The sequence below is a fragment of the Cervus canadensis genome, chromosome 4, assembly GCF_019320065.1.
Source record: "Cervus canadensis isolate Bull #8, Minnesota chromosome 4, ASM1932006v1, whole genome shotgun sequence".
NCBI lineage: Eukaryota > Metazoa > Chordata > Mammalia > Artiodactyla > Cervidae > Cervus > Cervus canadensis.
The window spans coordinates 89,525,612-89,552,335 of NC_057389.1; the positions used below are offsets into that span (position 1 = coordinate 89,525,612).

The 26,724-nt window shown below is 41.2% G+C and overlaps 1 protein-coding gene across 2 annotated transcripts in view; it reads left to right on the forward strand.

Moving 5' to 3' along the window:
* Nucleotides 1-25,315, forward strand: part of ADGRE1 (adhesion G protein-coupled receptor E1) — a 78,500-nt gene extending 53,185 nt beyond the window's left edge. For both annotated transcript variants that reach the window (XM_043466396.1, XM_043466397.1), the window contains 11 exons: nt 3,832-4,009; nt 5,088-5,207; nt 8,964-9,163; nt 9,823-9,993; nt 12,584-12,778; nt 16,105-16,340; nt 18,751-18,817; nt 19,516-19,607; nt 20,672-20,840; nt 20,957-21,061; nt 24,885-25,315. In XM_043466396.1, coding sequence (XP_043322331.1) covers nt 3,832-4,009; nt 5,088-5,207; nt 8,964-9,163; nt 9,823-9,993; nt 12,584-12,778; nt 16,105-16,340; nt 18,751-18,817; nt 19,516-19,607; nt 20,672-20,840; nt 20,957-21,061; nt 24,885-24,890 — 1,539 coding nt within the window. In that variant the 3' untranslated portion in view covers nt 24,891-25,315. The remainder of the gene's footprint in view (nt 1-3,831; nt 4,010-5,087; nt 5,208-8,963; nt 9,164-9,822; nt 9,994-12,583; nt 12,779-16,104; nt 16,341-18,750; nt 18,818-19,515; nt 19,608-20,671; nt 20,841-20,956; nt 21,062-24,884) is intronic.
* The last annotated feature ends 1,409 nt before the right edge of the window (nt 25,316-26,724 follow it).

Consider the following 26,724-nt stretch of genomic DNA (forward strand, 5'->3'; position numbering starts at 1 on the left):
ATTGATAAATTCAAATGAAAATAAGAATAACATTTTCATCTGTATTCTGGTGAATTTTAAATTAATTTGTATAACATTTATTCATGAAGTGTATATTCATTCATAAAGTTTTCAGATTAAATTTGTATAAACAATGAGCCCTTTCAACAAACATTTAAATTCCTGCAAACATTTTCTACCATGTTTATATATATTCTCATTTCTCCCCAAATTTTAAGTACTGAATGAAGATTTACAAACCTCAGGCAAGGTTACTATACCCTTACATGCCGTGTGTGTCAAGTCGTCTCAGTCATGTCCAACTCTTTGTGACCCTTTGGAGTATAGCCTGCCAGATTCCTCTGTCCATGGAATTCCCCAGGCAAGAACACTGGAATGGGTTACCATCTCCTCCTCCAGGGGATCTTCCTGATTGAACTCGTATCTCTTATGTCTTCTGCATTGGCAGGCAGGTTCTTTACCGCTAGTGCCACCTGAGAAGCCCTTCCTATGTTCTTAAAGGATTTATAAATCCAGTGAACCACACATATGAATATAATAATTCAGATTTTTTAAATGTGCAATGCAGTATGTCAGCTGTAAAATTGTTCTCTTAAATTGTTCAGATAAAAATCACAAGTCTAATTGCTTTTTGGCATGAAATCATCTGATTGGTTTGCTTCTCTAATACATCAAATTGTTCCAACCATTAAGGATCAGATTTCCAAATTAAGCCAAAGATTAAAAGATGTCCTAAAATTAACCATTCAGCTTCCCTGGTGGCTCAGATGGTAAAGCATCTACCTGCAATGCGGAAGACCTGGGTTCGATCCCTGGGTCGGGAAGATCCCCTGGAGAAGGAAATGGCAACCCACTCCAGTACTCTAGCCTGGAAAATTCCGTGGACTGAGGAGTGTGGTAGGCTACAGTCCATGGGGTTGCAAAGAGTCGGACATGACTGAGCAACTTCTCTTTAAAATTAACACACATGTTTTACCATTATGGAGTTTTAGCCTGCCTGCTATTTTTTTCTTTCCTGAAGAAATAAACTAAACTTCCTAGCTAAGATGAATAAATTTAATGTCAAAGGAAATTTTGATGAGGTTTCTTCTGCTATAGAACTGAGAATCACACTTTTTCAGGATGATTCTAGTTGAGATTTTTCTGCTTCATCAGTGGAGAGGGACCCCAAATTCATGCCTTTCATTTGGGATATGGTTACAAAACTCAGTACATCTTGTTTTTCCCAGACAAACATCTCTCAAGTTTCAATCTGACTCCATTTTTACTAACGTTCTTTTCATCTTCTTGATATCAAATTTGGGTAGATAGAAATTGGTTTCCCTGCCAAGATTTCTGTTAATTTCCTTCCCCATTGGACTGGATTCAATTAATTTCTTCCCTTTCTTAGGTTGTGAATTATTTTCTGATTTTTTTGTTGGGGTCACTTTTTAATAGTCAATTTATTGACAATAATCAACAATCAAGGAAACGGTATCAGCATTAATATTAATATAATTATTGCTATTCTTTCCTTAACTCTGTTCCTTAGAACCAAATGTTAACATTTAGATGTGTATCTTTCCATAGCTTTTTTTACTTTGTGAATACATGGATAACAGATCCACACCACACACACACATTGAAGCATTTATTGAGTACCTACTGAGTGGTTTATAGCAGTGATTAAGAATCCAACCTCTGATGCCAGACCCCCAAGGTTCAAATCTTGGTCCTGCTACCTACAAGATATGTACTCATGTTTTCCTATCCAAAGTGGTATTAACAGTAGCCTCTATTTCATAGTTATCATAAAATTAAATAATATATAATATCATTTAAATAATATATAATAAATTAAACAATATAGATAATAGATCATAAAATTAAATAATATATAAGATTATATAATATATAATATTTATATGTTATATATAAAGAATACATATTATTCATATATAATACTTATATATTATATATATTAAATATATAATGTATATAATTATATATAATATATAAAATAATATATATTAAATATACATAATATATATTTAATATATATAAGTTAAATACAATTAACTTAATTATAAATTACATACTATATATTAAATAATATATATGTTTATATGTAAATCTTCATATATATTATATATAATAAAAATATATATAACTTATATATATTAAATATATACATTTAATATATATTAAATAATATATTTAAATAATATATATTATTAAATAAATAATATATAATAAATATGTGTTATTTTATAAATTATATAAATTTATATATTATATATATGTATAATATATATTTAATATATATAATATGCATTTATATATTTATATATAATATATGTTTATATATAATATATATATTTAATAATATATATAACCAATACTTGGTTCATAATAAGTATTAATTATGTTTATTTTAAAATTTCAATTAGTGCCAGAAACATAAATACCATAAATATGAAAGTTTAAATTAAAATGTTTGCTGTTTTAAAAGCAAAATGAGATAATATAACACATGGTTCTGTAACAGATTTATAGACTTAAAGAATTAACTTATGGCTATGGGGGGGATGGGTGGGGAGAGAGATAGATTGGGGGTTTGGAATTGACATGTACATAATGCTATGCTTAAAATAGACAGCCAGAGTTTCTGGCTTTTCCCTGTAGAACACAGGAAACTCTGCCCAATATTCTGTAATAACCTAAATGGGAAAATAATTTGAAGAAGAATAGATACTTGTCTACGTATCACTGAATCACTTTACTGTACGCCTGAAACCAACAGAATATTATTCAGCAATGATACTCTAATATAAAATAAAAATTTTTTAACAGGACAAATAATTGTAGACTCACAGGAAGTTGCAAAAATAGACATAGAATCCTATGCAACCTTCCAAATTTCCCCGGTGGTGATATCTCATATAATGAAGAAAATGTCAAAACCAGATAAAAAACAACAACAACAAATGTGATTCTGTACTTTGCTTTACTTAAAAATAGCTCATGAACCTTTCTGCTTGTTAATGTATATAGACATACTATATCATTCTTTTATTAGCAACTGCATGTGGGGCTTCCCCTGTATATGGAGGATCCCCTGGAGAAAGGCATGGCTACCCACTCCAGTATTCTTGCCTGGAGAATCCCATGGACAGAGAAGCCTGGCGGGCTACAGTCCATGGGGTCACAAAGAATCAGATACGACTGAGTAACTTGCACACTATCCCATGATTTGATTTTACCATGTTTCATTTAACCAATTGCTTGGACATTCAGGCTTTCCAGATTTTTGCTATCAAAAACCATGCTGAGATGAACATCATTACACAAGATCCTTGCACAATTTTAAAGTATTTCTTGAAGGAGGGAATTCCCGGAAGGGAAATTGCTGAGTCAAAAGGGTACGTGTAATTTACAAAGCAACAAGTGCTGACTTACTGCATACCAAGTTGCATCCCTAGTAGGGCTTCCTGAATCAGGAAAAAGAGGCTGAGGAAATGTCTTTTTTTTTTTTTGCTTTTAAGATTTTTTTTAAAAGTCTTTATTGAATGTGTTACAATATTGCTTATTTTATGTTTTGGGTTTTTTTGGCCAAAAAAGAAAAAAATGTAGGATGATGTATGGGATCTTAGCTCCCCAACCAGGGATGGAACCCACGCCACCTGCATTGTATGGAGGAGTCTTAACCACTGGACCACCAGGGAAGTCCCTAGTGAATGGCCTTTTACATTTTTTATCATCCCAGACTGTCAACCCATTCTCATGGTGAGAGATGGGGGACAGCTGCTGTTTCATTGATGAGAGAGAGAGCAAACACACCTTTCTTTGCAGAGTACGGCTAAGAGATTTGCCTCTGTGATTGAAAACACATCCAAGTGGTCCAACTTCACCAAAGAAGAGACCTCTACACTGGCCACAGTCTTGCTGGAGAGCGTGAAAAGCACCACGTTGGCAGCTTTTCTGAAACCCTCAGCGAATGTCAGTCAGACTATTCAGACGAAACACTTAGGTAGGATATATCTTTGGTGTCAAGGTCACACCTGGGGGCTGACTTAGGTGGGTGACTTTGACATTGTGATTCCCCATGGCTTTCTCATATGCCACATTCAACTTGTGTCTTCTGCGTTGGCAGGTGGATTCTTTACCACTGAACCACCTGGGAAGCCCTAAAGTGGAGTGGAGGACAGTAAAATCTGTAGGAGAAGGGATCAGAAAAGAGAGAGGCAGATTTTGTAGACAAACACTGGCTTCCCTGATGTCTTAGTGGTAAGGAATCTGCTTGCAATGCAGGAGATGCAGGACACCTGGGTTCGATCCCCGGGTCAGGAAGAACCCCTGGAGGAGGAAATGGCAATCCACTCCAGTATTCTTGCCTGGGAAATCCCATGGATGGAGGAGCCTGGCAGGCTACAGTCCAAGGGGTCCCAAAGAGTTGGAGGTGACTGAACACAAGCAGGGAATCACAATTTGACTTGAGGTAATGGGAGGGAGTGGGATTGAAAAGTTTGAGAATAAACATAGTCTCATCTAGCTCATATTTTAAAAGGACACCTCTGGTTCCATTACCTATCTTGTTTTTATCATAAGTCCTGTAATTATTGCCATGTTACAGGTAAGAAATCTGAGGCTCAGAGAGGTTAAGTCATTGGTCAAGTTTAGACAGCAGGTGAGTGGTAGAGCTGGGCCACCTACTTTGTGCAGAACCTGAGCCCTTTTCCACCATGCTGGGCTTGCTCCAGACCCTCCCGATTTCCTTTGGTTTTGGAAAACCAGTCTAACTTTGGAATAGTCAGAGGCTCATGACTGCGTTATCTTCCATCCTTGTTCACTTCAAGTTCATTTTTCCCTGAAGCATCTCATAAGATGTGAACCCTTACTCCTAGAGTTCCAACTGGGTTTCGAATTTGTCTGGTGACTCTATCTGCCTGTCATTAATCAAGGGCCTCAAGATCTTTCCCATGACACACCATTCTTTCTGTTCTTTCCCTCGCTTAAAATTAGAGATGCATTCCTTTCTTAGCCAGAAACCAAATTCAGATCCCACTTTCTGGGTGACCTCCTGCCACTTCTCCCTTTCTCCCTTTTAGATATCGAGAGCAAAGTGATCGACAAAGAATGTGCTAAGGAGAACGAGACATTTAAGTTGAAAGCAAAAGGGGATGAAATGAAGATTTGGTGTTCCACGATCAAAGAATCTGAATCCACAGGTACAAACCCATTCCTGAGAAACAAAGGGGAGGGTTATGGTGCATTCAAGCGGCAGATATTCATGGATTGATTGCTTTTTTAAAAAATTTAATTTTTAATGTTTTTTAATTGGAGTGTACTTGCTTTACAATGTTGTGTTCATTTCTGCCGTACAACGAAGTGAATCAGCTATGTGTGTGCTCAGTCGCTTAGTCATTTCCGACTCTTGGCAACCCCATGTATTGTATAGCCCACCGGCTTCCTTTGTCCATGGGATTTCCCAGGAAAGAATACTGGAGTGGATTGCCATTTCCTTCTCCAGAATCAGCTATATGTATTCATATATCCCCTCCCTCCTGAGCCTCCCTCCCACCCTGCCCACAGATTGACTGCTTTTTAGACCTTTTTTTTAATTAAACAGAATTTTTATAGTAAGCCCTTATTGGTTGGGCTTCCCAGGTGGCACTAGCTGTAAAGACTCTGCCTGCTAGTGCAGGAGATGCAAGAGATGTGGGTTCAATCCCTGGGTCACGAAGATCCTCTGGAAGAGGAAGTGGTGACCCACCCCAGTATTCTTGCCTGGGAAATCCCATGGACAGAGGAGCCTGGTGGGCTACAGTCCATGGGGTAGCAAAGAGTGGAACTTGACTGAGCACAACAAAAACAACATTTTGTTCGTTATCTGTTTCAAACAGAGCAGTGTGATCCTATCAATCCCAAACTCCCCCTACGTATCCTTTCCCCAGACTCTCCCCACCCGATCCCCTCAGTTACCATAAATTCATTCTCTACATCTGCAAGTCTGTTTCAGTTTTGTAAGTCATTTTGTAAGATCATTTTTAAAAATTCTGCATTTAAGTGACATCCTATGGTTTATTTCCTCTGTCTGACTTACTTCACTTTGTATGATAATCTCCAGCTCCATCCATGTTTATGCAAATGGCATTATTTCATTCTTTTTTATGGCCGAGTAGTATTCCATTGTTGATATGTACCATATCTTCTTTATCCATTCACCTGTCCATGGATATTTAGATTGCTTCCATGCCACACACTGAGGAAACCAGAACTGAAAGAGACACATGAACCCCAATGTTCATCACAGCACTGTTTATAAAGCCAGGACATGGAAGCAGCCTAGATGGCCATCAGCAGACGAATGGATAAGAAAGCTGTGGTACATATACAACACAATGGAATATTACTCAGCCATTAAAAACAATACATTTGAATCAGTTCTAATGAAGTGGATGAAACTGGAGCCTATTATACAGAGTGAAGTAAGCCAAAAAGAAAAACACCAATACAGTATACTAATGCATATATATGGAATTTAGAAAGATGGTAATGATAACTCTATATGCAAGACAGCAAAAGAGACACAGATGTATAGAACAGTCTTTTGGACTCTGTGGGAGAAGATGAGGGTGGAATGATCTGAGAGAATAGCACTGAAACATGTATATTATCATATGTGAAACAAATCGCCAGTCCAGGTTTGATGCATGAGACAGGGTGCTCAGGGCTGGTGCACTGGGATGACCCAGAGGGATGGGATGGGGAGGGAGGTGGGAGGGGGTTCAGGATGGGGAACACATATAAATCCTGGCTGATTCATGTCAATGTATGGCAAAAACCACTACAATATTATAAAATAATTAGCCTCCAATTGAAATAAATAAATTTTTTTAAAAAGTAAAAAAAAACCCAAACAAACAAATGAAAAGAAAGATTGCTTCCATGCCTTGACTATTGTAAACATTGCTGCAATGAACACTGAGGTGCATCTATTTTTTAATTTTAATTTTTTATTATTTTGAGCAGATATTTATTGAAAATAAAATAATGATAGAGGCAGAAATAGCCCAAGCCCTCAGGGAGTTTCCCATCTTCTAGGGAAGTCAGACATTAAATAATCTCTGGGAGTAGAGTCTAGAAGAGTGTGGATATTTGTATATGTGTGGAAGGTCTATGAAAAAGACCCTGATGCTGGGAAAGACTGAGGGCAGGAGGAGAAGAGGGTGACAAAGGATGAGATGGTTGGATGGCCTCAGCGACTCAATGGACATGAGTTTGAGAAAACCCTGGGAGACAGTGAAGGACCCAGAAACCTGGAGTGCTGTAGCCCACGGGGTCATAAAGAGTCAGACATGGCCTAGAGACTGAACAACAATGGCTGGTTTACTTTGGTATACAGCAGAAACTAAGACAGCACTGTAAATCAACTATATCTCAGCAAAAAATTAATTCAAAAATAATCTTACAATATGGGAATGTCAAGATGTTTCCTGTCTAGTCCAGCAGCCATTGGTCACATTTTATTACTGAGAGCTTTAAGTGTGGTTAGACTGTGAGTGTAATATGCATACTGGATTTCAATGTCTTGGTGCCAGAGATGAAGGAATTAAAATATCTTATGAATAATTTTTAGAATGACTACATGTTGAAATGAAAATATTTTGCAGGTAGTGAGTTCATATATAATTTAAATGATCCTTTATTTATTTATTTATTTATTTATTTATTTATTGTTCTGAAACATGGATACTGGAAATTTTTAAATTACACATGTGACTCATACTGTATTTCTAACATACAGTGCTAATCAGTATCAGGGATTAGCAAACGCTTCCTGTAAACTGTGGTTGGTAAATGTTTAAGGCGTTGAGCGAGATAGGATCTGTTGCAATTATTTCAACTCTGTCGTCAGGGTGTGCAAAAGCATTCCTAGGCAATATGTAAATTAATGGGTGAGACTGTGTTGCAATGAGATTTTTGTTCACACACACACACGCAAAACAGGCAATGGGGCCTACCCTTAAAGTTCACTGGTTAAGAATCCACCTATCGACGCAGGAGACGTGGGTTTGATCCCAGATCAGAGAAGATCGTACATGCTGCAGGGAAATGAAGCCTGCGTGCCACCACTACTGAGCCCATTACTGGAGCTACTGCAGGCTGCATGTAGAGCCCATGCTCTACAACAAGAGAAGCCACCACAACGAGAAGCCCATGCCTTGCAAAACGAGAGTAGCCCCTACTCACTGCATCTAGATAAAGCCTGCTTGCAGCCATGAAGACCAGCACAGCCTAAAAAAGTTTTTTTTTAATTAAAAAAAAAAAAGCAGAGATGGCCAGATTGGCTTGTAGGTCATTGTTCATCACTCCCCTGATCTATATGCTGTCTGGATGGCCCAGGAACAGGCTAGGACACAGACCACCAACACTGAAAGGGGAAGCCCACCCAAGAGATTGAACAAGAGTAACCATAAATGTGAGAAGGGAAACTTATTTCCCACTGCTGAGTTGAATCATCCCTTAAAAACACAAATTCAAATTAATTTTTAAATGTAGCCAAGATTTTTTTTTTTAGTACCACCTCAGGAATTTTTTTTCAAGTTGATTTATTTATTTGGCTGTGTTGAGGCTCTGTTGTGGCATGTGGTCTCTCTACTTCTGGTGCTTGGACTCAATTGCCCTGCGGCATGTGGGATCTTAGTTCCCTGACCAGGGATCGAACCTGAGTCCCCTACGTTGTGATGTAGATTCTTAACCATTGGACCACCAGGGAAGTCTCAGATTGTTTTTAAAGTTTCTGATGAGGGTTAACTATCTGGAAGTCCACTGGTGTTTCAGTCCTCAGAGGAGGCCAGTGAAGATACAGAAATACATGAGATATTAAAGTGTGTGTGTATGTATGGATGAGTTGGGTCATCTGTAATAACTACTAAGCAAATGATTGGCTTTTTCTTTTTTTAATTTGGGGAAATTTTCAGGGATCAACGGGGTGGCTTTCGTTTCCTTTGCGGGTATGGAGTCTGTTTTGGATGAGCGCTTCTTGCAAGATCTTCAGAACCCCTGGGCCAACTCCAAGAAGAAGCTGAAGATGAATTCTCGTGTTGTTGGGGGCATCATAACAGGAGGGAAGAAAGACGGGTTCTCTAAACCAGTCATCTATACTCTGGAGAACATCAAGGTTGGTGATGAGGTTTTCACGGGGCCCCCAGCTATCTACTGGGAACTCCACGTCCTCTGTTGGCTTAACTCTCAGTTTTTGACAGGGACCCGTTAAGCAGAGGTTCCCTGGTGGCTCAGTGATAAGGAATCTACCTGCTAATGCAGGAGATGTGGGTTTGATCCCTGGGTTGGAACATTCCCCTGGAGAAGGAAATGGCAACCCACTCCAGTATTCTTTCCTGGAAAATCCTATGGACAGAGGAGCCTGGTGGGCTACAGTCCATGAATTTGCAAAGAGTCGGACACGACTTAGTGACAACATTAAGCAGCAAGTGTCCACAATTTCTGATAACTCAACGACTTCCCAAAATCCACTGCTAGAAAAATGAGCTCTTCTATTTCAATGTGGCATTTTTCCATTCATCAATGGGCAAGGTTGAGGTTAGATTAAGTAATGTTGATGCAGGAACACTTACATGAACTTTATTTATAGTAATTATAACCAAGTTGGTAATGGATACAGGTCTGGCACCTGAGACATTTCTTTTCGTCACTGCACATTGAAATATCAGCATTTTTCTCCATTCTGCACAGAACATGCCCACATTTTCTTGAGGTTGGTCAGGTTGAATCCATTCAAGATGGATTCTCAGGTAACTAAAGTTTCTGAATTTTCAGCCAAAGCAGGATTTTGAGACTGCTATCTGCGTTTCCTGGAGACCAGATGTGGAGGGAGGCAGATGGACAACCTCAGGCTGTGTGCTCCTTGAAGCTTCCAAGACGCATACTGTCTGCGGCTGTAATCGAATGGTGAACTTGGCTGTCGTCATGGCTTCTGGGGAGCTCACGGTCAGTAATGACGCTCTGTAGTCTGGGTCCTCAAATCCAATGGGAAAACACTGATTAGCATCCATTGTGTGCCTCTCATGGAATTGGGCAGTGTGGGAGGGAGTCAAGGGGACAGAAGGGGTGTGTGCCATATCTCTGCCCTTAGAGAATTCATGGTCTGGTTGAGAAGCCATGACACTTGTATATGAAATGAGAACTGACTCTAAACAGGTGCAGGCATGATAATAACCACAAACCCCACTTATAGAAAACCTGGGCTTCCCAGGTGGCGCTAGTGGTAAAGAACCCACCTGCCAATGCAGGAGATGTAAAGTGATGTGGGTTTGATCCCTGGATCAGGAAGATCCCCTGGAGAAGGACATGGTAACTCACTCCAGTATTCTTGCTTGGAGAATCCCATGGACAGAGGAGCCTGGCAGGATATGGTCCATGGGGTCGAAAAGAGCCAGACACGACTGAAGCGCCTTAACACACACTATGTGCTTGACTCTTTAGCTGTTTTTAGATGCCCTTTTCAGGACAGGAGGCTGGACCTCAGTAGTCTGTTTAGTCATGAAGCCAGTAATTAGTAGAGATGGGATTCAAACCCAGGATGGTCTGAGTCCAGAGGTCTCTTTCTCCAAAATCGTCTATAGGCATACTTCATTTTATTGCACTTTGCAGATATCACTTTTTTTAAAAAAAAGAGAAAACAAATTGAAGGTTTGTGGCGACCCTGTGCGCATTGAGCAAGTCTGTTGGCCCTGTTTTACCAACAGCATTTGCTCACTCCATATCTCTGTGTCACATTTTGGTCATTTTCTAAACGTCTCAAACCTTCCACCAGCAAAAAGATTATGACTCACTGAAGGCTCAGATGATGGCAGCATCTTTTAGCAATAAAGTATTTTTTAATAAAGGTATCTACATTTTCCAGACATATGCTATTATACACTTTAAACGTGTATGGTGAGTATGGTGGCATGTAAACATAACTTTTATATGCACTGGGAGATAAAAATTCATGTGACTCATTTTTATTGCCAATATTTGCTTTATTGCGGTGGTCTGGAATTGAACCTGCACTGTCTCTGAGGTCTGCCTATAAATGGTGCAAGAATTTGTGTTACAGAAACTGAGAGTTGTGTCACTGAGAAGTGGGGTTAGGTCAGGGAGGTGGTGGAACATGAAATAAGCCTCGGTGAGAAGCTAGGTTTGGTAGCGAGGAAAGACATGCTCATCAGTGCTGTGATGGGTATCCTTGTCTATCGCAAGATCCCGAGTTCAGTTCTCTGCCAAGCAGGTCCTAAATTGCTACTTAGAGGAATGTAAGGCTTAAGACAAGAAAATTCGATCCAGAGCAAGTCCAGCCTAGTTTCAAGTCCCATCTCAATCACTTCATAGCTGTGTTTCCATTGGCATATCACTCAGCCTCTCTGAGCTGAGCCAAATGTTTTCATCTTAAAAATGAGAACAAGAGAAAAATGATGACTCAGGAGTTCCCTGGCAGTCCAGTGATCAGGACTCAGCACTTTCACTTCCATGTCCTGGGTTCAGTCCTGGGTCTAGGAACTAAGATACCACAAAGTGTGGCCCAAAGACAAAAACAAAAAATAAAAAGCATCAGCATTTAATTAGGGAAAAAATGATGATGAAAATGAACATTTATGCATGTTTTCTGCACTGTTGTAAGTACTTTAAGCATTTTCATTGAATCCTCTTGGAATTGTTCCACATGATAGTTACTGTTAGTATCCTCATTTTAACAGAGGAGGAAATGGGCACGGAGCAGTTAACTATCTTGCCCAAGCTTAAACAGCCAGAAACTGGCAGAATTGTAACCACTACATCACAACATCATAGAGAAGCTGGTGTCTGGCATATCTTTAACACACAGAAAGTACCCCAATAAAATTAATTACAAATAATGGCATAGCGAAAGACTCAACTTGTCACCTCCACTCCTGGAAGTTGGAGCATCTCGGAACACCTATTATCAGTCCTGGTTCAGTGCAGGTAACAGGAACCTCTCAAGGTATGTCAAGCAGGAAAGTATTTAATACAGGGGCTTGGATGATCACAGAATTCTTGGAAGGGATGGAGGACTTGAAGTCAGGGGTTTCTGCCACTTGAATTTGGCTTCAAGATCACCCCTCTGCAGCTGAAATCCAGGGGTCATAAATTACCTTTGGCATTTCACCCCACATCCATGAAATTAAAGATCAGATAGTCAGAATGTGGAGTCCAACCACAGCTCACTCCTGTCTGCAGAACACTGGTATCTGCCTCCATCCTGCCTTTTAAAACCTTCATGTGTGCATCTCACTGGAGAACCTAAATGATGTTCAGGACCTTAGCCCCAAGAGATTATGGGAAATGTAGTTTGTAGATGTCTTACCCTGTAGGAATAGGGCATAGGTCAGGGATGAGAATGGGTGCTATGGATGCCGAAGGGTGATGATGAACAATGTCTAGTTCACACCGAGCACCCAAGGGAGAAAAAGTTTCCAAGCTCTATATACCCAAGCCAAGAGTCTGGATAGTTCTTTTTCCTGCCTGGGGGTTATACTGGTCTTTCTCTGAGGCCAACAATGTATCTCTTTTCTGACAGATGGAGTTCACCCTGTACCTCATCAGTCACGTGGGCACGATCATCTCACTGGTGTGTCTCGCCACGGCCATCATCACCTTCCTGGTGTGTCGCACCATCCGAAACCAGAACACCTACGTCCACCTGCACCTCTGCATATGCCTCTTCTTGGCCAAGATACTGTTTCTCACTGGTGCGGACAAGACCGACAACCAGGTCTCGTATCCCTCAGGCTGTGTCCCCATCCATCCCCACCATCTCCCCATCTGCTTCTGCTCCTCCTCACCTAACTCCCTCAATGCTAGTTTCACCTCAGGACCTTTGCACATGCTTTTCCCTCTTTCCATGCTCATCTGCCAGCTTCTAGTTGATGCCTTCTTGTGATAGGTCTCAGTTTAGGATGATTTTTCTGATCATGTTATGTATGGGGGTGGTCTCTCTTCCTACTCTTTAAGCCTTTGGTTCTTACCTGGGATGATTCCATGCCCTCAGGGGACACTTGGCAATATCTGGAGATGTTGTTAGTTGTCATCTTTGGGAGGGGATGCTGCTAAACATCTTACAATGCACAGGACAGTCTCCCCCATCTTCCCACAGCAGAAAATAATAAGGCAATATTGTTACAAATGTCTTCCCTCGTGGCCTAGCTGGTAAAGAATCCGCCTGCAATGCAGGAGACCCGGGTTCAGTCCCTGGGTCAGGAAGATCCCCTGGAGAAGGAAATGGCAACCCAATCCAGTATTCTTGCCTGGAAAATCCCATGGATGGAGGAGGTTACAGTCCATGGGGTCGCAAAGAGTCAGTGTTACAAATAGGGACTTCCCAGGTGGCTCAGTTAGTAAAGAATCCCCCTGCCAGTACAGGAGTCAAAGGAGACCTGGGTTCAATCCCTGGATCAGGAAGATCCCTGGAGGAAGAAATGGTTACCCATTCCATTCCTGCCTGGGGAATCCCATGAACTGAGAACCCTGGTGGGCTCGTCTGGGGTTACAAAGAATCAGACATGACTGAACACAGCACAGCAGTAGCAGTGTTATAAATATTAGTAATGCTACCGTTGAGAAATGCTTTGTTTAAAAACTGAGATATAGTTGATTTACAGTGTTGTGGCAATCTCTGTTATACAAAAAATTGACTCATTTATATACATATGTACATTTTTTAAAATTAATTTATTTATTTTTTCAGTGGGTTTTGTCATACATTGACATGAATCAGCAATAGATTTACACGTATTCCCCATCCCGATCCCCCCTCCCCCCTCCCTCTCCACCCGATTCCTCTGGGTCTTCCCAGTGCACCAGGTTCAAGCACTTGTCTCATGCATCCCACCTGGGCTGGTGACCTGTACATTCTTTTTTAATATTCTTTTCCATTATGGTTTATTACTGGATATTCAACATAGTTCTCTGTGCTATACAATAGGACCTTGTGTCTATCCATTCTAAATTTAATAATTTGCATCTTACAACCCCAAACTCCCAGTCCATCCCTCTCCCTCCCCCCACCTTGGTGACGATGAGTCTGCTCTCTATGTCTGTGAGTCTGTTTCTGTTTTGTAGGTAGGTTCATTTGTATCACAGTTTAGATTCCACATATAAATGATATCATACAGTAGTTGTTTCTCTTTCTGACTTACTTCACTTAGTGGGATCATCTCTAGTTGCATCCATAGGTGAGAATTTCTACTTTTTATCACTCTCTTTTGCATCTTTTCCCAGCACCTATTAATATTTGAAACCATATTGATTTTTTTTGTTGTTGTTTTACTTATTGTGTATCTACCTCTTCCACAAGACTGTGTGCCCCATGAGAACAAGAACTTTTGGCCAATTAAGCTCCAATAACTGTGTCAGAAACAGTAGGTTCTCAGGGTATTTCCAAAGGAAGCACTAGTGACGTTTCAGGTGGGATGATCATTCTTGAAGCAGAACTACCCTCTCACTACGGGATGTTTCACTTCCTAGACCCCTTGGGAGCCAAAGGCTAGTAGCACTCCCCACCTCTTATCATGGGACCTAGGGTGAACAAAATTTTCCTGTAAAGAAGCAGGTAAAAGTATCTTTAATTTTGCAGATGCTGTGGTCTCCATTGGCAACTACTCAACTATGCCATTTTAGCATGAAAACAGCCATGTTGTTGTTTAGTCACTCAGTCGAGTCTGACTCTCTGAGACCCCATGGACTGTACCCTGTCAGGCTCCTCTATCCATGGGGCAAGAATACTGGAATGGGTTGCCATTTCCTTCTCCAGGGGATCTTTCTGACCCAGAGGCTGAACCTCCCCCCACCCATCTCCTGGCATTGGCACACGGGTTCTTTACCCACTGAGAAACCAGGGAAGCCTGAAAGCGGCCATAGAGATACATAAATGGGGAAGGCTGTGTGTCAATGAGATGTTAATTACAAAACCTGCAACCGGTCCATGGCTGTAGTTTGTAGATCCCTTCTCCTCCCCCCACCCCTGTATCTTCAAACATTCCCTAAAGTAGGGTGATCATCTATCTGTTTTTCTCTCAGACTCTCCCAGTTTTAGCACTGGAAGTTGTACATCCTGAGGAAACTCATTTCTAGGGAAATCAGAGTGATTGGTGTCCCTACTAAAGGGATGGAACTACCTGTAGTGAAGAATATATCTATAAATATTTGTGGAATGAATGAAGAGGCCGTGTTTGGGGAAGTCCAGTCAAAGTAGCCCCTTTATGGTTTTTTTTTTAATCAGAAGATAATTGCTTTACAATTTTGTGCTGGCTTCTGCCATACATCAACATGAATCAGAGAAGGAGGCAGGACACAACCCTGAAACAATGACATAGCTGTCGAGGATACAATATAAACTGATTAGACCCAACTAGGTCCAAGATGGCAGAAGATTCAACTTGCGGTAGACCTTGAGCCTCATTATACACTACTGTAATACATAGGATGCTAAATGACCACCCACAGGCACCCAGGTCCACCATCAAAGACTAAAAAGTGGGCAGTGGCCCAATTCCTGGAAATCCCTGCTCCTTCCCCCAAATATATAGTTGAAATAATCCTCCTACTTGTTAGCCTATGAAATTACCCAGCCCGTAAAAACTAACCACCCTGTGTTCACAGCTGCTTTCTTCTTTTGAGACGGACAGAATTCTGTCATGGAATGTGTGTGTGTGTGTGTGTGTGGTGTGTGGTGTGCATGCCCAGTCATGTCTGACTTTTTGTGACCACATGGACTGTAGCCCACCAGGTTCCTCTGTCCATGGGATTCTCAAGGCAAGAATACAGGAGTGGGTTGCCATGCCCTCCTCCAGGAGATCTTCCCAACCCAGGGATTGAACCCATGTGTCTTGCATCTCCATTCTTTACCACTGAGCCACTTGGGAAGCTATATGGAATGTATAGATATACATTCTAAATAAATAATGCACACTCTAAATAAATCCACTTCTTACCTATCAAAAGCAACAAAAACAGCAACAGAGGAACTGCTTCTCCGCCCTCTTCCTCTGAACATACTCCCTGGAGTAAGGGAGACTGAAGGTGCCTGATTCTTCTCCGCAGATGGGCTGCGCCCTCATCGCAGGCTTTCTGCACTACCTTTTCCTTGCATGCTTCTTCTGGATGCTGGTGGAGGCTGTGATGCTCTTCCTTATGGTCAGGAACCTGAAAGTGGTGAATTACTTCAGTACTCGGAACATCAAGATGCTGTATCTCTGCACCTTTGGCTATGGGCTCCCGGGGCTAGTGGTGGCTGTCTCTGCTGGCTTACAACCACAGGGTTATGGGATGTATAATCGGTAAGTGACATTCTTCTCTTTCCCTGAAAAGTATTGTTGTTATTAATTATTCCATGGTGATAATTAAATGAACACACAAAAGAGCAATAACAGGAGCAGTAGTCATGGCTACCACTTACTAGTCTTACTTTATGGGCTGTAGGTCTCAGGGCTGCCATGGGCAGTAGCACAGGTTGTGCACTGCACAAATCTGGAAGCCATTGTTTGCACTATAGTATCGGTGGGTAGTAGCAATGTAAACAGTAAACTTGACTGCAAAGTTTTCAGTTCGTGGACTCTAGAGCCAACTTGCTTGGGTCTGGATCCTGGCTACACCACTGTCTAGCTATGCTGCCTTGGGCAAGTTACTTAAACTCTGTATGCTCTCATTTCCTCATCTATTATATGCAAGCTGATGACAATGCCTATATTATAGTGTTATTGTGAGTGTTGAATGAGTTAGTATCTGCAAAATATTTAGACAGTGTCTGGCACAATGTAAAGCATTATACATGTTATTATTGCTGCCATTCTTTTGCCATGGTCTCTTTTTTTTTTTTCGTTTAGTTTTTAATTGGAGGAAAATTACTTTACAATGTTGTGTTGGTTTCTGCCATACAACAACGTGAATCAATCATAAGTATGTATATGTCCCCTCCCTCGTCAGCCTCCCTCCCCTCTACCACCCCACTCTCTCCAGGTTGTCACAGAGCACCAAGCTGGGCTCCCTGTATTACACAGCAGCCTCTCACTAACAACCCCATGGACAATAGGAGCCTGGCAGGCTACAGTCCATAGGGTTGCAAAGAGTCAGACAGGAGTGAAGCAATTTAGCATGCTTGCACTGGCTATCTATTTTACACATGAGTGTGTGTATATGTCAATGCTACTTTCTCAATTCGTCCCACCCTCTTCTTCCTCCACTGTGTTCACAAATCTGTTCTCTACATCTGCATCTTCATTCCTTCTCTGCAAATATGTTCATCAGTACCATTTTTCTAGATTCTACGTATATGCATTATTATACAGTATTTGTTTTTCTCTTTCTGACTTACTTTGCTTTGTATAATAGGCTCTAGGTACATCCACCTCACTACAACTGACCCAAATTGGTCCCTTTTTATGGCTTAAAAATATTCTGCATGGTCTGTTTTAAAGTGAGGTAGATTTATCGAAGGTCCTATGTGAGAAGATAGTAGTTACAGTTGTTGTTCAGTCTCTTAGCCGTGTCCAACTCTTTGTGACCCCATGGACTGCAGCACGCCAGGTTTCCCTGTCCTTCACTATTTCTGGAATTTACTCAAACTCATGTCCATTGAGTCAGTGATGCCAGCCAACCATCTCCTCTGTCACCCCCTTCTCCTCCTGCCCTCAATCTTTCCCAGCATCAGGGTCTTTTCCAATGAGTCAGCTCTTCTTATCAGGTGGCCAAAGTATTGGAGCTTCAACTTCAACATCAATCCTTCCAATGAATATTCAGGGTTGATTTCCTTTAGGATTGACTGGTTTAATCTCCTTGCTGTCCAAGGGACTCTCAAGAGTCTTCTCCAGTACCACAGTACAAAAGCATTAATTCTTCAGCACTCAGCCTTCTTTATGGTCCAACTCTTGGACCATACATGACTACTGGAAAAACCATAACTTTGACTATATGGACCTTTGTCAACAAAGTCTGGGCTCACTAAAATCATTCTTTTCATTTGCATCCCAGCTGTCTGGGGCCAATATCCTGGTTTTTCACATTCCCACCCTAGGTCTTCAGTGCTCACCAAGGGGAGTGGTTTATGGCTGCCTGATAGCAGGTATTGTTTTTCCTGATCGCCCTCCAGGCTCAGAAATTCACTTTTGGAGGACTGGAATCGCTGATGGCTGTGACATCCTTGTTTACTGATATGTCAGGAAACACTCCATTTCTCACTTCATTTCTATTAACAAATAATTACAGAATGCCTCATCCATGCCAGGCTTTGCACTGCGTGATGGGTATTCAGAGATAAACAAAACATTCAAAGTCCAAATTCTCCTGCAGCTCATAGTCTAGTAGGGAAAGATAGACAATGTAAACAAACAACTGAGCAAGATAATTTATGATACTGATAGATGTCATGAAAAAAAAAAAGCAGCAAATTCTGCTAGGAAAGGACCAGACACAGTGTGACTTTTGAGAGGAGGTGATATTTGAGCTGAATGACAAAGTGTACCGTGGAGAGTTCTGGAGAGAGAGAGTACAAAGGTTATGAACTGAGAAATGATCTCTATCCCAGGCGTTAAGAGCACATTTCAGGAACGTTCACTAAGGAAGAAGGTCTGAAAGAAAATTTTCACTTCAACCTCATCCTCCAGTACTCTTCCATAAGCATATCTGGCAGGGCATGAGTCATTTGAGGGTTGGGACTTAGGTACAATGACTGACTCCTGTTTTTCTTCATAGCTGCTGGCTGAATACAGAAACAGGGTTCATCTGGAGCTTCCTGGGGCCGGTGTGCACAATTATAGTGGTAAGCTGATTGCTTGGTTTGGTGTATTTTGGAGGAGGATCAAAGAGACCCAGGGCTTCCCAGGTGCGCTTTGTGGTAAAGAACCCGCCTGCCAATGCAGGAGATGTAAGAAAAGTGGGTTCAATCCCTGGGTCGGGAAGATCCCCTGGAGGAGGGCATGGCAACCCACTCCAGTATTCTTGCCTGGAGAATCCTATGGACAGGGGAGCCTGGCGGGCTGCAGTCCACGGGGTTGCAAAGAGTCGGACATGACTGAGCACTAATACACGTGGTAAGGGACTCAGCCACTTTGATTTGTCAAATCACTTGCTTTCGTCAGAGACTCAAAAACAGGCAGATGAGTGGGAAAGTTTTATAGAGAAAAAAGGGAAGGCTTCAGGTATGCCCTGCTCAGAGGCTGTTGACACAAGGACTCTACAGGTAGGCTGACTAAATGCAGGGCATCCTAGGTAATCGGTAAGGGTTACATACTGGCTTTCTCCTTTTGGCCCTACGTTGGAAGCAGAGGCAGAAATGAGGGAGGCTGTCAATTATCAGTCAAGTCCTAATCCTCTGGGGTTGGTTGCTGAAGGAGTTATTGTTTGGGCTTCCTGGAGTGGTTACTGCAGACTGTAGATCAAAGTTCTCTTTTCATAAATGGTCTGACCATCATCCATTTGTATATCCAGACTTTCCATCCCTTCTGCTTGGCTCCGCAGGTCAACTCCATCCTCCTGACTTGGACGCTATGTATCCTGAGGCAGAAGCTTTCTAGTGTCAGTGCGGAAGTCTCCACACTCAAAGACACCAGGTACAGTCCAGCCTCCCTTTCCCCTCATCTTCTTGTCTCCTTTCCTTCTTTCCCCAAATATTCACTGAGTACCTTTTGTAAGCCTGGTCCCGCACTCCAAATGGAATATAGCCCAGTGTCTAGATCAGGAAGGCACGTGAAGCATGCCTTAGCACCATTGCTAGGAGGAATGAGTTATTCCAATACTAAAATCTGTTGACAATACCTTTTTTTTAAGATACAGTGTCTCAGTGTAAGGATGGAACACAGTTTATTTAAATGATCTGGTGGCTCATATGGTAAAGAATCCACCTGCCATGTGGAAGACCTGAGTTTGATCCCTGGGTTGGGAAGATCCCCTGGAGAAGAGCACCCCAGTATTCTTGCCTGGAGAATTCCATAGACAGAGGAGCCTGGCAGGCTACAGCCCATGGGGTCACAAAGAGTCAGATCCCGCTGAGTGACTGAACACACACACCAACTCCAAACTCTCAGTTCACCCCTCCCCCACACCCCCTCCTCCTTGGTAACCACAAGTCTGTTCTCCGTGTCTGTGAGTCTGTTTGTTTTGTAGATAGCTTCATTTGTGCCATATTTCAAATTCCCCATACAAGTGATATCATATGGTATTTGTCTTTCTCTGTCTGACTTACTTCACTTAGTATGATCATCTCTAGGTCCATCCAAGTTGCTGCAAATGGCATTATTTCATCCTTTTTCAGGGCCGTGTAACATTCCATTGTCTATATGTACCATATCTTCTTTATGCATCTGTCTGCTGGTGACCATTTAGGTTGCTTCCATGGCATGGCTACTTTATGTCTAGCCTTTTATTACCATAGACAATATTGCATTAAATACATGTGTCCACACATCTTTGTGACTATGTGTATCTGTAGGCCAATTGCCTTTTCAATGGCTGTAGGATTTGACTTCCCTACCTCTAGGCTTGGAAACCTGTGTTCCACATTTATTCTTACCCAGGTGATGGGTCACATGGTGGTAACCTCAGAGTATACCTGGGAACATGGTGGCCCGTGAGGATGACAGCCAGAACTATATCCTCTGCAAATCTTCCCCTCCAGGTTACTGACCTTCAAAGCCTTTGCCCAGATCTTCATCTTGGGGTGCTCCTGGGTGTTGGGCATTTTCCAGATTGGACCCGTGGCCAATATCATGGCTTATCTGTTCACCATCATCAACAGCTTGCAGGGGGCCTTCATCTTCCTCATTCATTGTCTGCTCAACCGCCAGGTGTGTACCTGCTGCCCTCCCAGCCCCACTCCTTCCCAGGGAGCTTGCCCCTGCCACACACACTCCCCCTGTATCTAAGAGTGATTCATCTCCCCGTGGTGTGCATCCACCTTCAGGTACGGGAAGAATACAGAAGATGCATGACCAGGAAGACTAAACCCAGCTCTGAGACCCAGACCTCAGGGATCTTACTGTCATCCATTCCCTCCACTTCCAAAACGGTGAGAGATTGTGTGTTGTCAGCATGTTCTGGTCAAACCAAGTGTTATGTGTTGAGTACCTGCTGTAAGCTAAGCATCTGTTGTTATTCAGTCACTCATTCGTGTCCAACTCTTTGTGACCCCATGGACTGCAGCACAACAGGCTTTCCTGTCCTTCACTATCTCTCAGAGTTTGCTCAAACTTATGTCCATTGAGTTGGTGATAACCATCCAACCATCTCATCTTATGTTGTCCCCTTCTCCTACTGCCCTCAATCTTTCCTAGCATCAGGGTCTTTTGCAGTGAGTTGACTCCTCCCATCAGGTGGCCAAAGTACTGGAGCTTCAGCTTCAGCATCAGTCCTTGCAATGAATAGTCAGGGTTGGTTTCCTTTAGGATTGACTGGTTTGATCTCCTTGCTGTCCAAGGGACTCTTAAGAGTTTTCTCTAGCGCTGCAGTTCAAAAGCAGAGAAGGAAATAGCAACCCATTCCAGTGTTCTTGTCTCGAGGGTTCCATGGACAGAGGAGCCTGGTGGGCTGCAGTCCATGGGGTTGCAAGAGTCAGACATGACTGAGTGACTAAACCACCACCCCCACAATTCAAAAGCATCAATTTTTTGGTGCTCAGCCTTCTTTAGGGTCCAACTCTTGTATCCGTATATGGCTACTGGAAAAACCATAGCTTTGACATTCATGTGTATGAACTCATTTGATAAACTGTGGTATTTAAAAGTGGGGATTGGGGAACTAGGCTGCCTGGGTTTAAATCCCAGCTCTGTGCTTCAGTAGCTGTGCAAACTAAAAAAGATAAAATCATGACTCGTGGATATGAAATAAGCATATGTTAAGGATTTTATTCTGCTTATTAATCATTGAAGGAATGAAGAGATGTTGTAACTGGCTCATAAGAGAATGCAAAGAACAGACATGTCTGTGTATTCCATCACACATATAATATATACAATGTATACAAAATGCATAGCACTCATATAATGTATGCAATGTTCACAATGTATACATAATACATAATATTATTCTACTTTTAATTTATATATATGCATGCTCTTTGTGTTGTCTTTTGAACCAGTTATAACATCTGCCTGGTTTCCTCATTGGTAAATAAGTGTAATATATATAATATGACATAATTATATATCATATAATTATATTCATAATTGTAAATAAACAGATATCACATCTAATTATTCATATTATAATATATAAATTTTATATTTGTTATTGTTGTTTAGTTGCTAAGACATGTCACACTCTTTGTGACTCCATGGACTATAGTCTGCCAGGCTCCTCTGTCCATGGGATTTCCCAGGTAGGAACACTGGAGTAGGTTGCCATTTCCTACTCCAGGGGATCTTCCCAACCCAGGGATTGAACCCATGTCTCTTGCATTGGCATGTGGCTTCTTTACCACTGAGCCACAGGGAAGCCCAACTATATATTAATAAATATAAACATATATAAGTATAAATACATGTAAGTATACAAATACATGTAAGTACAAATATATAATATAAATACATATATACAAATTTTATATGTAATATATAAATCATACATATAATTGTATATACAGCCTTTGTATATGTAATTATTCATATTGTATAATATATGCATTTCAAATTATGTACTATATAAATATAAATTTATATTATATATAAATTGTACATAAAATTTAAATATATAGACATTATATATAATTATTCATATTATTTAATATATATAATGTACATATAATGTAAATATTCAGAAGTTATATAGAATCATTTATATTACATAACACATAAAATTCATAATTGTGTTTACTTGTGTATTAATATATTATAATACATATACAATCTCAATAATATCAAAATGAATGCACAATTAGAGGCAAAACTATTTTTTCCATGAACTTATTTCCCATCACTGTCAGTTGCTTAAACCTGATAAAATTGTTAAGTAGTTCCACTATAGATCAGAGCCAGATAACCTGGAGGGGAGGAGGTATCCCCTGACAACACATCATTTTCCATCAAAGTGCACATTGTCTTCTACACAGTGGATCTCATCCAGTCTCATGGCTATACCACCAACTATTAGCAGTGACTCCCAAAATTTAAATAATGTGCTGTCCAGCCCTGTCTCCTGAATTATATACTCGTATAACCTACCACCTACCAAATGCCTACTTAGATATCTAATAGATATTTCAGAGGTAGCCTGTCCCAAATGAGCTTCTCATTTGCAATATGTCACATCATCAGATTCCCCCACCTCTCATTTCCACAGAGGGTCCTCTATTTTTCTATTGTTCAAGAGTGAAGTTGTGAAATTAACGTTGACTCTGCTTGACTCTGCTTTTCCTCTCCCCTTCCCTCATCTCTGCTCCCTCAGCAAATCCTGCTGACTCTTCCTCAAAATAGATCTAGAATCTGGTTGCTTCTTTTTCCCTTCATTCCTTCTACTGTGGTCCAAGTCCTATTGTCTCTATCCACAGTGATGGAAATAAGCTCAAAAGAAATCTACCTTGCTGCCTCTCTAATCTTTTTCCCTGTCTTATCTTGCTCGGGTCTCCTTGTAGCAACCGGAGGGTGCTCATGAACACCCAAGTCAGATATCTTCCCTTCTCTACCTACAACACTCCATGGCTCCCACCTTATTCAGAGTCAAAGCCAACGTCCTCCTTGTGGCCCACAGGACCTTGTCTGATCTAATTCTCTTTTCCTTCCTGTCCTGTCATCTACTAATAGACCCCTCATTTCACTCTGCTCCACCCACACTGGGCTGCTCAAGATTCTTTAGACATGCCAGGCTCACTTCCTCTTTTGGAGTCTTGAACTGAATGTTCTTGAATGCCTTGAATGTTTTTGTCCTGACACCCACATAGACAACTCCCTCACTTCCTTCAAATCTCTGTTCCAGTCATTTCTTTTCAATAGAATTTCCTCTGATAACTCCATTTTGTGCAGCTTCCTATTCACCCACCCAGGTATTCATGCTTGTCCCACACCCTTATCTTGATTTTCTTTTCAATACTTTCTACTTTCTAACACTACAATTTCCTTATTTATTTGCATTTATCTTTTGTGGTCCTACATCTCCTACCAGAATGTCTTATTATTTTTCCCCTCTGATGTATTCCAAGAACAAGTAACTAAGATCCAGTAGCTTAAAAGGCGAAAGATTTATATGATCTGAAGAGAAACCAGAGTATGATCCAGTGGCTTAAATAAATAGGAAATTATTTTTATTGCAAGAATAGAAGCTCAGAGTTAGGCATTTCTGGTATTGGTTCTGTTGCTTGGCAAGGTTGCTAAGGATCTAAACTCTTCCTAGTTTTCCATCTGACCAATAACATGCTGACTTTTCATCAATTATTTTCATGGTTACAAGGTGGCTGCCATAGCTCCAGTCATCATGACCATGTTCAAGGCAGGAAGGAGAATGATGGGACAGAGTGGCAAACTCACCTTTCAACCCTCTCTCTTCAACGGGAAACAAAAGCTTTTCCAGAAGCCCCTTAGTGGATTTCCCTTTCACCTAATTGGTCAGAACCGTATCACATGAACACTCATAGTTACAGAGAAATTTGACAAAACAAGTATTTCTAGCTTCTAGAATGGGAACATCAATAGTCAAGAGGCTGAGAATAGCTTTTGAGTTTGTCAACAGTGCCTGCCACACTGGAGGTAATCATTGTTAACATTTTAATGTTTATCCTTCTAGTTTTTGTTGCCATATTTATCTCTGCCTATATTTGTAAGACCTGTGCCCACATATGTATGATCCCTGAGTTCAAATTGTACTAATCCTGCCATTGATTCTGACTCTGATTTCTCTCACAGGGTTGAAGTCCCTTCTTGCTTTCAAACACACAATGGAACAACATCTCAGGAAAGCAGGTGCCTGCAGAAGCCTTCTCTGAAATCTCTTCTCAGCTTAGTGTGGAAATGCAGTATCTCGCCAGCCCTAGAACTCTCTGGGCAATTTGGATTATGGATGATTGGGTGGGGAGGTCTTCCCATGGCTTCCTTCCCTGGTGAGAAAAGAAGAGCTTCTGTTCCAGCTTACCATTTTATCTTCCGTTTTCTGCAACTCTGACTTTTCAGAGTTTTGTGGAGATAACAGATCCCAGTGCAATGGCAGGACCAAGGACTTCTGGCTACCACTTTGATTTGTCCTAAGTCCATTGATGTGTGACTTTAAGCATGCCTCTCCAGCTTCTATCACATGCTTCACACACAGAGTAACCCTCAATAAATGATTTGTTTTCTGACTGGCTGGCTTGCTTTTCAACGAAGAACCCTCCAGCTCTTTTTAAAACTTACCCCCCGCCTGGTACTGGGGTATAGCCGATTAACAAACAGTGTTGTGATAGTTTCAGGTGAACATCAAAGGGACTCAGCCACACACACACATGTATCCATTCTCCCTCAAACTCCCCTCCCATCCAGGCTGCCACATAACCCTGAGCAGAGTTCTCTGTGCTATACCGTAGGTCCTTGTTGGTTACCCATTTTAAATACAGCAGGGTAACATGTCCATCACATACTCCCCCCTGGTAGCCATAAGTTCATTCTCTAAGTCTGTGAGTCTCTTTCTGTTTTGAACAGAAGTTAATTTGTATCATTTCTTGTTAGATTCCATATATAAGGGGTGTCATATGATATTTCTCCTTCTCTGTCTGACTTACTTCACTTAGTATAGCAAGGTTCATCCATTTTGCGGCAAATGGCATTATTTCACTCTTTTTAGTGGCCAAGTCATATTCCATTGTATATGCTTACCACATCTTCTTTATCCATTTCTCTGTCCATGGACATTTAGATTGTTTCCATGTCTTGGCTATTTTGTAAACAGTGCTGCTATGAACATTAGGGTGCATGTACCTTTTCAAATTAGACTTTTCACCTTTCCCTGATATATGTCTGGGAGTAGGATTGCTGGAACATATGATCACTCTGTTTCTAGTTTGTTTGTTTGTTTGTTTGTTTGTTTTGTGGTTGTTGTTTTGAGGAAGCTCCACACTGTTTTCCACTGAACACTACTATTTCTAAAATAACAACAGGTGACTTAAGTCAGGTTCCCTAAAAGCAGAACGTGGGAGGGGTGATTTTGGTGCTCATGATTTATTGACAGAATGCTCTGAAAAGAGAGAAAAAGTGAAGGAAACGAGATGAATAGAAGGAGCCAGGCAAGTTTACAGTCTTGACTGGAACTTACCTCCGTGAATTGTATCTCAGCCTCATCCCATTTTGACACAAGGGAAGCAGCCATTTTTTAAAAATCTCTGTCAGTCCATTACTGGACTGACATCTTCCCCACTGTGATGGGAAGATGTTTAACAGCTCCTGCTTCATGGAGACCAATTTCCAGCAGAGCATTGCAGGGCTGGTGGCTGAGACAGTAAAGAATCCCATAGCTAGAATGGGAATGCCTGCAATGCTGGAGACACAGGTTTGATCCTTGGTTGGGAAATCCCCTGGAGAAGGGAATGGCAACCCACTCCAGTATCCTTGCCTGGAGAATCCCACAGACAGAGGAGCCTGGCAGGCTACAGTCCATGGGATCTCAAAGAGTCGGACATGACTGAGCATCTTCAGGAGAAGAGGGCAGACAACTGACCCAGGGAGACACGCCAACAATAATAACGACTGCCCATCCTCATGACCAGCAAACACGACA